Source organism: Hippocampus comes, unplaced genomic scaffold, assembly GCF_001891065.2.
Source record: "Hippocampus comes isolate QL1 unplaced genomic scaffold, H_comes_QL1_v1.1 scaffold29, whole genome shotgun sequence".
NCBI lineage: Eukaryota > Metazoa > Chordata > Actinopteri > Syngnathiformes > Syngnathidae > Hippocampus > Hippocampus comes.
Window position 1 is genome coordinate 781,492 of NW_017805820.1, and position 16,352 is coordinate 797,843.

A 16,352-nucleotide genomic window follows, 5' to 3' on the forward strand; every position below is an offset into this window, starting at 1 on the left:
GTCCAAAGTTCCATGATGTTCCTCAGTGATTCAGTAACCGCTGCCTGTGGTTCAAGTCATCTCTCCGCTTTGTGATAGTTTTTTCCAGGAAATGCTCTCACTTGAACCTTAACATTTCTTTTCCTCAGCTAAAAAGCACAGCAACAATTTCCTCATTGATTCATGTGATTCACACATAGCTGTTTCATAATCTTGTCAAGTGTGTGAAGACAGCTGCGCTCATTCCTTCAAAATCAGGGCCGTGGGTCACCTACCTTTTTGAAACTGACAGGTACTTCCTGGGTCTTGAATAAAGAGAGTTATCTATCATTCATTCATTCATTCATTCATTCATTCATTCATTCATTCATTCATTCATTCAATCAATCATTGGTTTGAATTCTATGCCGTCAGTCAACTATTTAGCACGTCCGCCTCACAGTCATGGGTTTTATTTCGGCCTTCCTGTGTGGAGTTTGCATTTTTTTCGCCGTGCCTGGCTGGGCTTTCTCTGGATACTCCAGGTTTCGTCCCACATTCCCAAAACATGCATGGCAGATTAACGGAACACTCTAAATTGTCCCGAGGTGTGATTGTGAGGGCGAATAGTTGTTCGTCTATGTGTGCCATGTGATTGGCTCGCAACCAGTTCAGGGTGTACTGCCCGAAATTATTCTTTGTCCAGAGATTCACACAGCGCTGCAGCATTTCCACGAGGTTTATCTTAATTGCCACATGCAGGGCCAAGGCCTACTCACTGATATGATCAGCCTTGCTGTTGGTAGAAAAGGAGCAAATTATCCTAAGACAGCTCAGTCAAACCTCCAGTTCCTCCAAACACCCTTGTTTGTCTGATACCAAAAATAAAGCCGTAATGATGACAGTAATAGAAAAGGACCTTTCACTTAATACAAAGTGACAACAATATAACAAGAATAGGGATATTATATTGAAGCTAATTGATGCAGACGGGCTGGCATAACCGTGGTGGCTGAAAAAGTGATGACATCACTCTGATAGGGACTTTTACCAAAGACGTGTTTGTGACAAGTGCTGGCAATAACCGCTCACAGTGTCTCTCAGGCATCACATCTTTCGCTGTGTGTTATGGTCCAGAGATTTATCAAGTCGTTCCATTCACATGTTTGCAATTTCCAATTTTGGGGGGAAATTCTAAAATACTTATGCTGACAGTTTTTCATCAGTGAAATGATCTGTGATCTCTTTTTTGTACCTCTCATTTGATTTTTAAGAAACAACCGCGCCTAATGAAGAATGGCCAATCAGAGACAGGTGTGATGGAGTGACTATCAATCATTGGCCCTCCACTTGTAGCTTTTGTCACAACGACAACACTTTGGACTTCACAAATGGGATGGGATGGGGCGGAATTTGTGAAGTCGGGCTCCATTCAAATCTCACTTATGGTTTTAAAATTGCGAACTCTCCCTAAGCTTTTTTCGTGTGCGCTCATCTGGAGCTTGGACATGTGTTGAAGGGCCATCCTTTCTCCGTCTGCTACAAGGCAGCTTTGCTCCCTCCATTGAACAGAATAAGCCATCTCCCATATCTCATTTAAAAATTGGAAACTGAAAACAGAACAAGCTTTTATCTGATATTCTTTTATTGGTTTATTGAATAAACGTCAGGAAACAAAATAGGACTCCGTATTTGTGTTCCCTTCAGCTTGTTGTGCCTTGATCTGGAAAACATCGTTCTTATGCTACTCCCTCTTTGCAAGGACGTTTTTCTTCAACTCTATCTGCCTGCACCTCAATCAAATCCACTGCAAAACAGGCTACATCACCTGCACCGCAACTTATACCTGCTTTTAGCTCATCTAAAGATTCGTCCACTACTGCATCTCCCACCGAATTGTCAGGTGCACAGAAGGCGTATATCAGAAAACGTCCTCGGTCCGCTGGAACACTCAACATGGCACAGCGCAGACCGCCAAATTCCCCGACGGTGCCATAAAGTAGGCGTGAACCAGCACGAAAATCAAGTGCGGCAGTTTTTATGACCAAGCACATGCGCGCTATCCTCAGTGTGTGTTTCATGCTGTGACACCATACGGCATGCATGAGGCGGGCAGGCCAGCAGGATACCTCAACCCTGACTGCCACTCAGTTTTCCAATGCTCACTCTCAAAATCAATATATTTACTTACATAATGTTCTGGTTTGGACTGGAGGGAAGAGTCCAGCTGACTGCAACATGTGACTCGGTTTGGATAGCGTACTTCAATTATGAAGTGCCAATGTGCTGGTCCGTGTCATGTGACACGGAAACTCGTGACGTGACATCCAATGTACTAGTCTGACACAGCTGGCACAAATGGAGGAGCAAAGCAAAGCAAAGTGTGGTGTCGTCTTCTTTTACACCATTCGAGTGATGTACGACTAGGTGCCAAGTATGTGACAAAAATACGTTTTCCACGGCAGCAACACAAGCAATTTGTTCAAACACTTGAAGACCACACATCCCGAGAGCCTACAGGGAGATGAAAAAAGACACCGAAGCCCAAAGCCAAGCCTCCTACAGCACTGTTACCTTTGCCAGAGTTGTGCTGAAGAGCAGTCTCACCAGGGCAATATCTCGTAGACAGTGACAACCAATTCAACCAGAAGTTGCTGCTGAATATTATATATGAGGTGGCCAGTGCATGTTTTAATGCCACAATCAACTGAGCAATAAGGACCACTGTAAATTTGTACGAGCAGTCCACAACCCTCCCAAAATGATCCACTTTTGGGTCCCGATCCACCAGTTGAGAATCATTGGCTCATAGGAAGTTATCACAGCCGCCTGTGGGAACCCTCACACGCATGGAAAGACCATGCAAATTGTCCATTAATCATGACTGAATTTCAGAATGGAAAAAACACGCAGCCTTTGAAATAGCGACGTTGATTCAGATGGTTCAGAGAAATATTTTTTTTTGTGACATCACAGATTTCAAGGGACCATTTGTTGCTGGACAGATGTCATAGGGGCGCAATAATAATTGGATGGACTGGATAAATGAAAAAAAAAAAGGTCATATGCCTACTACGTGTTTGAATAGTTGGCAGCACAAAAAGGATTATTCCATCCATCTATTTCGTTTAGTACTTGTCCTCCCAGATGACTTTGGGCAAAGGGCGGGGTACACCTGACAACCAGTCACACTCACACTGACATCAATGGACGATTAAGCTAAGACACATGGTTTTGGAATGTGGGAGGAAGTACAGTGAAAACCCACAGAATTGCGGAGAGAACTTGCAAATGCCTCACAAGAAGGAGTCCACATTCAAACGCTAAATGTCACAACTGCGAAGCAGACATAACCACTTGTCCACTGTGCTGCCCATAAGGATTATTATGAGACAAATGAACTGCAAAAGCATTTGCACTTAATATAAAATACTCATTTTAAAGAAATACATTTCAGAGTAATCCGGTATTCGTCCTGCATTCTATCTATCGAACCCTGCACCTCTGCACGGTGAGGCTGACGTGCTCAACAGTCGACCACCGTGCCAGAGTCATTTCAAGTTTACGGAATTATACTTTAGCCTACGGTTTGTTTCTTCAGGAAGTTACAATGAGTCATTTTTTTGTTTCTCTAGATGACACATGTTCACTGCTTGATCATGCTCAACAGTCGACCACCATGCCAGAGTCATTTCAAGTTTACAGAACTATACTTTAGCCTACGGTTTGGTTCTTCAGGAAGTTACAATGAGTCATTTTTTTGTTTCTCTAGATGACACATGTTCACTGCTTGATCACAAGATACCAGTCGCATATGGAGGAAGTATAAATATCTTTATGTGGAGGAAAATTCCCCGAATCCTATTGATGAAAGTTACTCATCGGTGTAAAAGTTGAAGTGAAATCATGCATACTCTGGTTATACGGTAACAGCTAACATCCAACATTTAAAATGAATCCAAAACAATTGAGTTTGAAAGTTGGAAATGTTACTTTGTTGCCTTTTTCTCGTGCCTTAAGGAAGCTCTAAAATCATACCAAATTCAAAACTTGCCATTACTGTAATCCGTTCCAGTCATGCCGAAAAAAAAAACAATGAATGTTCTTTAAGTGTTGACATTCATTTTATAAATTCTTTTTTTTTTTTTTTTTTTTAAATTTCATTTTGACGGCAATGTGTATTTAATTTGTAGGGATAATGTATTTTTTGTAGTAAGATCAGCGAATAAAATTATATTACGCCTCGAACATGTGTTGTGACTGAGCAAGTTTTTATCACTTGATTTTCGGCTTGCTTGAACCAGGTAATGATTTGACTAGCTTGAATTTTTTTCCACGGCGATTTGGGACTTCCTGAAGACTTATTTGTGACTTGCAATTACTCCTTGCTGTGCTGCAAAGTGGCATGAAGTTAACAGTAAACGAAAGAAAATCTACCTGCAAAAGCTGTCCTCCCTGAACTAATTGTGTTTGACCTCATACTGTAGTTCCGACATAATTTGAAACTGTTAAACAGGCGTTTGAGCAGGGGGAAAGAAAAGAAAAGACAGAAATCATGGTCTACGCAGTTCTCATCAACTCGCGTATCTCCACTGGACCATTTTCCAGTGACGTATGGAGTATAAAGTCAGGCTGGAAGCATTTGCGGCTTGCCTGCAGCAAATTCCTCAACTGTCACATTACATCCAAGGTGTGGCCATTCTCCAAGCTTGGTGTGTCCACAAGTTGCTGAGCGTTTTTTTGCCCCATTGGTTATGTGAGGAATATGAGATCGGACAACGTGGGGGGGAACATGCCCTCCTTATGTAGTTGTTCTATTCTTGTTAAGGCATGGTGTGTGTGTGTGTGCGTGAGCATTTGTGAGGGTAAATAGGTGTTTGTCTGGGTTTTCACATGTAGCATGTGCATGCATGTCCTCTTGTCTTGATGACTCAAGGTTCCTTGCAGGGAACCACCCTCTCCTTCGGGCGAAACTTGAGTTACCGAAAGCTAAATAATCCAGTGGAACATGACAGCCCAAATGAGCATGCACAAATGCTTTCGGAATTAAAATCAAAGAATATTTGCAGTGGGCACACAGGTTTGTGAACATGAATATACAGCCTGTGTGTGTGTGTGTGTGTGTGTGTGTGCGCACGCGTATACATAAATTGACTGTTGGGATACTGTAACTGGAAGAAGCAGTTGTAAAAAAATAAGAAAGGAGGATCTTTTCCTCGCCGAACTCATGTCTGAATTCAAGGACTGTGACGTCTTTCTCTCATTCTTTCTTTTCATCTCAAGTCTCTGTTAGTGATGTTTTACTGCTTATTTCCACGTGTCAATCTCTTGTTGTGCAGCGTTCAGAGTACAGTACACTATTCTGTCCAAGACACTGCGTTGTCTGACCAAGCAGCCCGAAATGGAGGCCAGCGAGCAGCAGGCGGGCCATCAGAGTGTAGCGGGGATAATTCTTCCCTCTTCTGCAGCACACCAGCCCTTTCCAGGCAGACCTTTACTCTCTCATTATCTCCTGGGGACTTTGTCATCTTCTATTTCTCTCTCTGCTTATCCTACATCTCGCTATTCATTGTTCCTCATAAATGAAATTGAAAACACATCTCTTCAGCAAAGCCTTATTGAACAAAAGACATTCCCTTTTTTTGTTTGTTTTTTACACCGAGTTGGTAATATTTTTATTCGTGTGTGTGTGTGTGTGTGTGTGTGTGTGTGCGCGCGCGCGCGTGCGTGTATGTTGGCAAACAGTGAACAATTCTCCAAAATTGAGGTTTCAAACTGTTGGAAATATTTTTCCATACTTTCAACATGTGACTTTTGTAATTGGCAGATGCTCAAGAAGACATATTGAAAACAATAGATCTATCTTTGTTCATTCAAGCAGAACTATTTATTACCAAGGAAATGTTTTCAAGTTAAATGAGCATAACAAACACACACGCCCACACACACACACACACACACACACACACACACACACACACACACACACACACACACAAATAATTTTAGGAGTCATGATTGACTTTAGGCTTTTCAAAGTTGAACTCGCCTCTCTGTCGGCCCAATATTGGTGACCATGTGAACTGAGTCCGGTTTGACTCAGCAGAGTTCTAAATTTATTCTTCCATGTGCTGAGCTCTAATTTTAAACGAGGTGCTAAATATACGGACGCTTTCCAAGCCAAAAGCAGAGATAGCTGCGTCACTGTGACTGTCAATGTGACGTCTGAGAATGTTGACACATGGAACGTTCCAGGAAGAAACCTCGTCAATGCTGCCATCTTCTGGACACTGCTGGAGCGGAGGTGGTTGCCATGGAAACATTCAATAACATGCTTGAATGCCTTGGAGGTGCAAGTAGGTCACGTTACCTTCACTTTGAATATAAATATACTACTACTACTACTACTACTACTACTACTACTACTACTCTACCTAGATTTGAAAAAAGCACTGTTGATTCAGGTCAGTGGAATTAATTCAGGCTCGCTTAAACGATCACAGATATTAATGTAATAGAGCACTCTGTTTGCTTCATCTTGCTGATTATACTAATTAAATGATCGTTAATCCGTAGAAATAAAATCTAGCTGAACTGAATGTTCTTATACTCGATTTACAATTTCAAAATGCAGTAGTTTTCTGCTGCCGGTGCCTGTTTTCTCATTCCCAGGAAATTAATTATGTGACAGTATTCATTGTTTTGTTGCACTCTTACACCACAGCATGAAAATGACATTGCGCAGCTGACATCTGAAGCAGGGGTGCCCAACTTCATAAATATACTGGAAAGGGCCACACTGCAAATGGTTGTTTACACTAGCACAGCAATAGTAACTTACAAAACCCGGGCGCAATATTATACAGATATACAGTACTCAGACACTGTAGTCAATAAAAACTAATGTTCAAACCAGTGAAGTCAACTCTACTTTTTATTCATAGAGCTCTTTTTAAAATTACACTTCAAACACAACACATTTAAAAACAATAACACAGTTAAAAGCAATAAAAGAAATAAGAAGTGCACTAAAATACGTCTCATGCTGTGTGGAAAGCCAAGGAATAAAATAGGGTTGTTGGGAATTAAAGTGAAATAGGATCATTTCCCGTGGCCGTGATTCACTGCCGTAGAGTGATCCACACATCAATTTTCAACACCGCTCATCGTGAAGAGGGTCGCAGGAATTGCTGGAGCCTATTCCAGCTGACTTCGGGCAAAAGACGGAATGACCCCTGAACTGGTCGACAGTCAGTCACGAACAACCATACACTGACCTCACGCTGCCCGCACACAAGTCCAGCGACTGTGATCCAAACATTGATGGGATTCCCCTGGGTGGAGTTCCTTTGCGTTTTATTTTTACATATTTGCTTTCGATTTGTGTCACCTATGTCCATATTCATTATACGTATAGTGCTCAACAAATATATTAGTACAGTATGTAATTACTCCAACCAAAGAACAAAAAAAAAACAGAGTGCCAAAGAGTTGGATGTGTCTTGCACTCCACGTTAGGTCTGGGTGCCTTCCTCTTTTGCTGTCCCTAGAATTATCTTTGGTGTTTTATTTAAGGTATAAACACCCCAAATAGCCAAGAATTCCTCTATTGTAAACACCGCCCCGGTATTGCATATATACTTAGGGGGTTAGCAAAAAGTACGGTTGATTACTGTACCGACGTCAAATTCTGTTTTGTTGTTGGTTGCGTTTTGTAGTTCGTGTACCCTGCATGACATCTCTTGTGAGTGTGAGTGAAGCTGGTCATTATACAAGCGGACATCGTGTCTGCTGGCACTGCTGTGTGTGTACTGCTGTGTTCCAGCTGTCTTACTGGATAATGCTCAGTGGGTACACGCAATCTCAAGATGAAATGGCCATGGGGACCGTGCTAGAATTCAAGATCTTTGTGAGCCTTGAGAAAAGGGCAAGTGCATTAGAGAACAGCAGCATTGTAACCGAGCAAATGTGTCATCGTCCTATTTTAAAAATGCGGTCAATAGAGAGAGTTGCGAAAACACATCAAGTGGTCAACATGTATCACACAGAACCATTCTGGAACATGTGTCGAGTCAACAATGCGGCCATATTCTAAAACGTCTTGGCCTTTCATTCATTCGACTGCATTCAACATACATTTGAAAACAACATCTCAATGGTGTTAAAATGGTTGCGTTTTAAATTTGTTGAATGGGCAATGTTTGGCTGCCGAGTATTTGAAAAATAAAATAATAATGATGGCACCAACAGAGATTTATCATGAATTTATGACAAACATTGATGACATACTAAACTACCAACATTTCCGACAAACTACGTAACAATTTCCTACCGCTGACACTGTTCGGGGTTAAAGCTGAGCTGGATTCCAGCTATACTTTTGGCAAAAGGTGGAGTTTACACTGGATTGTTCACCGGTCATTCATCGGACCTATATGGACAAACAATGATTCATACTCACATTCACACTGAATCTTCATGTAAATCACTATGCATGTTTGCGGAAAGTGACAGGAAACCAGAGTAAGCAGAGAACTTGCTAACCGCACCGATATAGGGTGAGCCAAGAGGCACGGTCACATGCTGCCCATCAATGTTCCCCAACTTTTTCAATGTCAAAAAGGAAATTTAAATGTCAAAGGGTCAGAGCTGGAGCACAATTTCAAGTCCACAGGCATGAGTGCATTTGAGCTTGCAGCGACGACGACAAAAGGTAGCCAACATTACACGTTGTTACTCAATCCCGACTCTGAAGCTGAAATGCTGATTTTATTGCGGAAAGTCACTTTCTCGAATCAAGTCCAACTTTTACAAGGTCTTTGAAGTGGGAAGTCAGTCAATGGGGCCTTTTTGGAAAGTCAAATGTCATCTTTCTCCCACCTTCCCTGAACCTTTGTCGAAAATGTAATCGGGTCAACATTTTCCGACACGTTGCAGGAAATGACCACTGATATCCAAATTAAGGTAGGGGTGCCCAACCTGGTGCTTGCCTCTTAAAAAAATAGCTCACCAGTGACGAGACCTTGTGATTTTCTCGGAACGTTGCAAAAGTGATCATTTGACAGTCAACTATGTCAATCACAACACTGGGAAGATTCCGTTGTCTAGTTTTGGGAACAGCAAAAGCATATCAGTGTCATTTTTCCATTGATTTCCTTCACCGCGTATATGACCTCTGCCAGTTGTAAATGGCATGGATATTATGGGAGCACGCAGGTACTCGTTTACATGTACTGACACTGCGGTGTCGGAAGACTCTCCCTCCGGAGCCTCCCCCCAGGCCCTTCCTCCTCGCAGCGAGCTGTTTTGTCCTCTCCTCCGCAGCAAAGAAGTCTGTGGTCACCCTGAAGAATTCCAACAGAGCTCGGTGGCTCCAGTTGGTTTCATGGTTAGCCGTCCCACTGTTTGGTGCCGCCGCTGGGTTAGCTGGCACAGAGGAACTTCCTTCGCACTGCGTGGAGAAACCACAGTGGCCGCCTCGGTCTGTTAGGAGGAGGAAAAAATGCGGGTTGTTCTCAAAAAGTTCCCAGGGTACTGTGGCCTGGGTATTTCCCCGGACAGGGTCGTCCCGAGCGCATACACTCAGCACGGGGATGGCCACTTCATCCACATCTCTTAAGGGTTCATTGCGTTCCCAGTAAGCTTCCCAAGAAGCGCAAGTCCCTGTTGGTGCTGCCGATGCACAGTCAACCTGATCACTTTGACAGAATAGAACTTCCTCCAGGCCACGAAGGGAATTGGTCGAAAAGAGGGTGTCCGTACGTATGGCAGCACTTAACACCGTCCTGTATCTAAGCACAGCACATCCATAGACACACAAAAAGAGAAACAAGATAAGAAAATGCAGCGGCTCAATAGAACGTCTCTCCAATTGCTAATAGCCAATGATTGCAGAAGCCGTTCTCTTGTCACGATGTCTCTCCGAATCAATCGGTTGCCTTGCCAACTAAACCTTTCTAAATTGTTTGCGCTTTGCTTTTGAATGGTTCGTCAATATGATGAATTTGCAAAGCGGATTTTCATGATTTTTGTCTTCACTACATTGGAAAAAAGGCAATGTTCGATGTGATTAAAGTGTGAAGAGTTTTAATTTTTCTTAATAAATTGCCTCCAACCACATGAGGAGTACGTAGATATTTTTGGTAGTTTACATCTGCTTGTCTTAATATTTATTGTGATTTCTGCTGACTTCTTTGTCTATTTCACTACCGCCCTCAATAAAATAAGATCAGTACCAAGGTGAACGCAACAAAAAGAGGGACCACTTCATGTAATTCTGTGCAGGATTTATGCTGTATATCTATCACAATAGTTGAGTTATTGTTCTGGTTAAAGAAAGAAAGAAATAAGCTACAAACTTCAATGCTATATTTTAATTTCTTGCCTCATTAAATACTTACAGCTGCCAACACAAGACCATCTTATATCCTGCATGCCCTCTGCATTATTGATTTTTTTTGTCTGACACATCATTACATTAGCTTCGCACAACTAGATTTGTATTGGGCTTTGTGTTCTAATGAAAAAATAAATAAGGTTTTTGTACAACACACGGAAATAATCGATTGCACTACTCACTGTAAAGAAAACATTTTCTGGGCAAATGCTAGATGATTTGATCGTTTTCATCTAAAAACTTAGGTGGGAATGTTATGACCTCTGCAAAGTAGGAAACTGCTTTTGAAAGGTTGTGCGGGTGGCTGGAAAAAATAAATTAAAATAACAACAACAAATGATCGATTACATTTTGAGATGACTGGCCACGGTTCTAGCCCTGCACCGCACCCCTATTGGGAAAAAAAGACCAAATTGGATCCATTTAGCCATCTTGTTCATGGTACTGATAAGAATGTAATTATAGGAAGCCCAGTAAGTACATGTTGGGGAGATAAATGACACCTTTGCTTTATTTACTTATATCGCGTTGGACAAATTTGAGAACACAAGCAATTCTAAAGGAGCCTAGGGACGTTTTGCCTTAATCCAAAACGTTTTAATAATTAAAAAAAATAAAATAAAAAAAAAAATATATATATATATGGAGAAATAAAATATATACATTACACTGTGTTATGTACTTTTGTGATTTTCACCTTTAAAACAACAAATTTGGGCCTGAATCATTTTGAACTAGATATAAATGTTACAAATAAACGATTTGGAAAATTAGTCGAAACAGTGCCTTATCACTGCACCCCCTCTTCATACCTGCTTAGGCACATTTTCTGGTAGAGCACCAGGCCCCATTGCATGGGCCAGCAGAGGCCATTCTCAAACCAGCTCTGGCAGCGAAAGACAGGCGACAGGCAGACGGCCGCCGTCAAATAGCTGGACGAGCCACACTCCCCCAGGTAGGAGAGGAGGAGGCCGGAGCCCGTACTCTCACTCACTGCATACAGTTTGCCGGCAGGCTGCCGGTAGCGGATGTACCGCACAGCCTCTCGGAGGTCTGCGGGGTCTCCAAACTGCTGGAGTTTGACAGTGGTGAGCGGGGTGCCGTTGTGGCTGCGGCGGTTGAAGACGGCAGGGAGGTATCCATGGGAAAGGGCTGCTTGACACAACTGTCGGAGGTAAAACACACGGACAGAAATGTTACCGTTATCTCAATAGGTTGCAGAATGTATGATGGAAACTTTGCAAGAACATAAACAGCAGACGCTGAAAGGCCAAACGAATGCACCCCAGTAAGTATAGAAAAAGCTGCTGCATCAAAAAAAAAAAAAAAAAGTTGCATTGAGAAGAGTGAAAGAATTTCATGACGATTTAATATGTACCGTAATGAGTCAAATTTTCAGTTTTGAATGGTTGACCCATCACGTACGAAAAGCTAATGGTCAAACTCTTGAATTCTATTTCCTACGTCATGTTCAATAAGATTTTACTGACTACATTAAAACATTTCATATAAAACTAGAAATGAGAACTAGAACTCCGAACAGAGGAGGCTCAAAGTGAAGGAGGCGAACTCACTGTGAAATGGCACACTCGGCTTCATTTTGAGTGTCCAAATAGAAAAAGCAAGATTGCGCCGCTCACCCGCAGGAATAAATGTCGACACAAATGAGAGATCACAGACATGTCTGCGGCAGTACACACCCTTGGATGGCAAAGCTAAATTCCGTCTAGGTTAACGGCAAACTGCGACATCTTCATGCAACTTAACGGAAGAGAAAATAGTCAACCTGACAGGTACCAGTAAAAAGAAACACTCCTCTGCACATGACATCATAATGCTTGACGTGGCGCGATTAATTTGCTCTGTTACTCATTTAATTTCAATAGCGTGTCTTTGAATCTGAAAAGTAGAGTTCGAAGAATAGCTCACAAATAAAACCGTCGATATCATATTTCAACGAGGATACTATACTGTACCTCCATTTCAGCGTCACGTTTAAAAGTGACCTAATGTCTTTGAATCTGAAAAGTAGAGGTCGAAGAATAGCTCACAAATAAAACCGTTGATATCATATTTCAACGAGGGTACTCTACCTCCATTTCAGCGTCACGTTTAAAAGTGACCTACCCTCATTGGTTGATAATGTCGTGATGGTCCTGGCTGTAATATATTTAGGTTCGAAAGAAAAAGTAGTGGAGGAGGAGTTTCCTTTTTTTAATTCAAGACTATTTAACTCTCGACATTCATTAAATGAATACATCCATGGAAACTATAAGGCCGCATCAAAAACATTGGGATAGCTTTGAGCTCTTGGGCCTAGCAATGGAAAAAACACACACGTGTGCACGCACACGCACACCCACACAAAATGAATAACGAAGCAATCAAGCATCTAGTCGCCAGCAGGACGCAAATCGCAACCGCCCAGTTCCAAAGTAAAAATTGCGATGGGTGAGTTACTGGTTGGATGTTGAGACAGCTAACTGTCAAAAGGCGTCATGTTGCAATTTCAGCCTGGGCCATTCTGTGTCGATTTGCTTGTGTGGGTTTTCTCCGGGTACTCCAGCTTGGGCCTTTCCGTGTTGATTTGCCTGTGTGGGTTTTCTCCGGGTACTCCCACATTTTTCACATTTATGTGTACACTTATGTGTATACTCCAAATTGTCCCATTGGTGTGAATTTGAACGGTTGCTGGTTTTGGTGCACCCTACCAGGGCGAAACACCGCCTCCCAGTTACTGTATGTAGGATACCATCATATACTGGCAATCTCGAGTGAATCTGGATCTGTTGGAAAATTGATGACCTAATTTTAAGACACAGATTTTGGATGACACGAATGTTGAAGCCTTGCTAGAGGTCAGTCCAAACGAGTCTTTGTTTCTGGTTTCCCAATATGTTTTGCTGTTTGAAATATACTGGTGTGGCAATAATTAACTGTCAATAGTTTAGATATTGATATTGTTCGGAATATTTGTATGATCCTTGCTGATGGCTCTGCATCAGTGCTCTGATTGTTCGACTCTGAGCTCGTGTAGGCAAACTAAAATGATGACAGGCAGCTTTTCCAACGGTTTGCAGTCAGAACGGCTTGAATCTCAGCTCAGTGATACATTCCTTAAGTGAGAACATCGAGACTACTGTAGATGGGCTTCTCCAAGATAACATGAGCAGATGATTATTAAATATACGGTAGCACCCCCCCACCCCCCAAATAAAATTAAAAATCAAGATTTCCGTGTTCTAGTGAATAATCAGTATTTTGAACATATCCTAAAACATCCTTATAGTCATGCTTACTCAAGATGACATATGCACAAAATGTACCAAGTGCCCCTGCACCATTGGTTGAGGACAACACTGTTCTAACACGTATGATTTGTTTAAATGTAAAATGTGGGTTGACCGCTGTCAGTGAATATCGATGATTGAAAGCATTTCCTCCTCATGCAGCTTTTTTTAAGTACCTTACAAAAAAGACATTTCACACACACACACACACACACACACACACACACACACACACACACACACACACACACACACACACACACACACACACGCACACACGCAGTCTTAGTGTATGTATGTCCTTTGTGCTGCCTCATCCTTGAAGCAAACTGAGTGACGACAATGAAAATGGCACTTTAAATGAACATACAGCACTGCCTGGATTCCTCTTCCGACATCGTGTCCAGCATTTTTCACTCCTCGGTCGTTGTTTCAACCCAGTTGCTGCCGTGCCTTTATTTGACATTTCCATGATATTTGCATAAAGAGTACATGTTATAAAAAGGTAATGAGTTTGCATTGTGCCAAGTGTTCAAAGTGTGAACTGGCAGCCCTTTATTCAACGCAATGCAACCCTTCCCTTGGTCCCCACAAGTCAATTGATGCTTTATATTTACTCATTCAATTACCTCAGTGAGTGTATTGGGAGAACAGTATAATGACTGACACTGCCTCTGCATCTGCTCATTTCTATTCCACTGGGCTCGTAAACATTGGCATTAAAATGACACAGAATGCCTTCCAACAGCAAACACTTAGCCATGTCCATTTTAAATAAGTACAACATTTCCAATGACAGAATGAAAACAATTTTGTCAGACGGTAGGCTGCACTGTATTTTTCTATAATGGACTTGGCTGGTCATTCATTAGCTGTACTACTTTCTATATATTTATTTATAAAGCTACCCAATTAAATTTAACTCTCCGCAATCAGTCATAATTTCATTGTGTGGTTGTGTTCTGATGATGTCCTGTACATATTCTTAACAGCCCGCCCCTTTATTGTGTACCAGTACACTATAATTAGTCTCAGCATGAGGGCTATATCCCAAACTTTCCAACGATAATAAATCTCAGTACTAATGCTGTTAAATCAATAGCTCTCCGTGGGCATCAATTAAAACTCCGCATGAATACATGGAATATAATTAAGATGAGTTTTGATTGACATAGTGTATTGACTTCATCAATAAAGTTTATTATTGTGGTTGTTGTTGTAACTGGACTGGCATCACATATTGGTCTTTTCCCTTTTATTTAGCACCATGAGAGAATCAAAATATTAGAAACTGTCCTCAACATAATGCAGTGCAGCTCTAGTCTACACCACTGCAGACGGAAATCATATTAATGCATTGCACCTACAGCACAGCTATTGTATTGGCTGTCGTGCAATTGTATTAATGCTAAGACGGTTAGACCACTCAAGCAGCAGCAATTCCACTTTACCTGCAGCACATTTCTGGTGATCTTGCCGAACGAATTGGGAATGATGAGAAGGACCGGGCTGGTGGAATGGCTGGAGGTCCTTCGCCTCTTCTGGTAGGAAGGAAAAGCCCAGTCCAACGCCACCAGTCCATCATCGCTCATTTGCAGGTTGTCCCGCACAAAGTGGACCGGGCTGCCGTAGGACCAGCACGTCTCGTACAAGCTCTGCAGGACGGCGTTGGTCCGCCACGTCCATCCGACCCACGGCGAGTAGCTGTTGAAAGAGGTGCAGTTCTTCAGGAGGTAGTTGGCCAGGGTGGAAGGTTTGCAGATGAGCTTCACGCTGCGACTGCGGTCGTCGTCTTTCATTGGACTGTCCGGTCCTTTCGGCGCAGTTTTCCTACGCTTCTCGGTACCAGAAACTTTGGAACTGGACCAGATTATGAACATCAGAACCGCTGCGCACAGGACCACGAGCCATTCCAGCATGGTCACAATGAAGTGTGCAGCCCGGACGCTTTTTCAGCGTGAGACTTGAGCACAATTAATACTAATTTGTCCTGACTCCGCGTCCCACTACACAACAAATAAGCATGACTGCTGTCCTGCGTCCTAATGCCGCCACGCGCAAATAAACACGATCCCGTTTTGTTTCGTTCATAGAGTCGGCTGCGTTCATCACATCTCAAGAGAGACGTCCGTGCCCAAACAGAGACTAAAACAAACAGCTGCCTGGGCGTGCAAAAAAAAAAAAGTGTCTGTAAAAGCTGAATGGAAACGCCTCCCATCAAGTCCAACCCCTCCCATCGTGCTGAGCAGGTACATGAAGCAGACACAGAAAAGTGACCCTTCCAGAACATATTACCGGTACTGTATTCGTAGTTTTGAATACTGTATACATTTATGTAACATTCTTGATGATTTATTTTTATTTTATTTATTTGTATTTCATCAATACAAAACGTGATGATCAAAAACAAAACAAATTACCCCAAATATCCGTCCATCCATCCTTTTTCTGATCCATTTATCCTCACAGGTGTCGCGGGGCATGCTGGAGCCTATCCCAGCTACCCTCGGGCAGTAGGCCGAACTTGCAACTTTGCACTGTGAGGCCGATGCGCGAACCCATAGGTGTCAAACTCAGGTCCCGGAGGTCCGCTGTCCTGCATGTTTTCCAAGTCTCCCTGTTGCAACACACCTGATTCAAATGATCAGATCATCAGAAAGCTCTGTGGAAGCCTGACATTGATTGCAACAGGGAGACTTGGAAAACAT

The 16,352-nt window shown here is 42.3% G+C and overlaps 1 protein-coding gene across 3 annotated transcripts; it reads right to left on the reverse strand.

Moving 5' to 3' along the window:
* Positions 1-8,207: 8,207 nt before the first annotated feature.
* abhd15a (abhydrolase domain containing 15a) lies at positions 8,208-15,897 on the reverse strand. 3 transcript variants are annotated; one of them, XM_019886087.1, is made up of 4 exons: positions 15,096-15,895; positions 11,167-11,519; positions 9,082-9,749; positions 8,208-9,020 (listed from the first exon to the last, which is right to left on the reverse strand). In XM_019886087.1, exons 1-3 carry the CDS (start codon positions 15,561-15,563, stop codon positions 9,116-9,118), a joined length of 1,455 nt encoding a protein of 484 aa, XP_019741646.1. In that variant the 5' UTR covers positions 15,564-15,895; the 3' UTR covers positions 8,208-9,020; positions 9,082-9,115. The 3 variants fall into 3 exon arrangements, with proteins under 3 accessions (XP_019741646.1, XP_019741645.1, XP_019741647.1); XM_019886088.1 differs by lacking the exon at positions 8,208-9,020 and having other exon boundaries at positions 9,187-9,441; positions 9,539-9,749; positions 15,096-15,897; XM_019886086.1 differs by having other exon boundaries at positions 8,208-9,749.
* Positions 15,898-16,352: the final 455 nt, after the last annotated feature.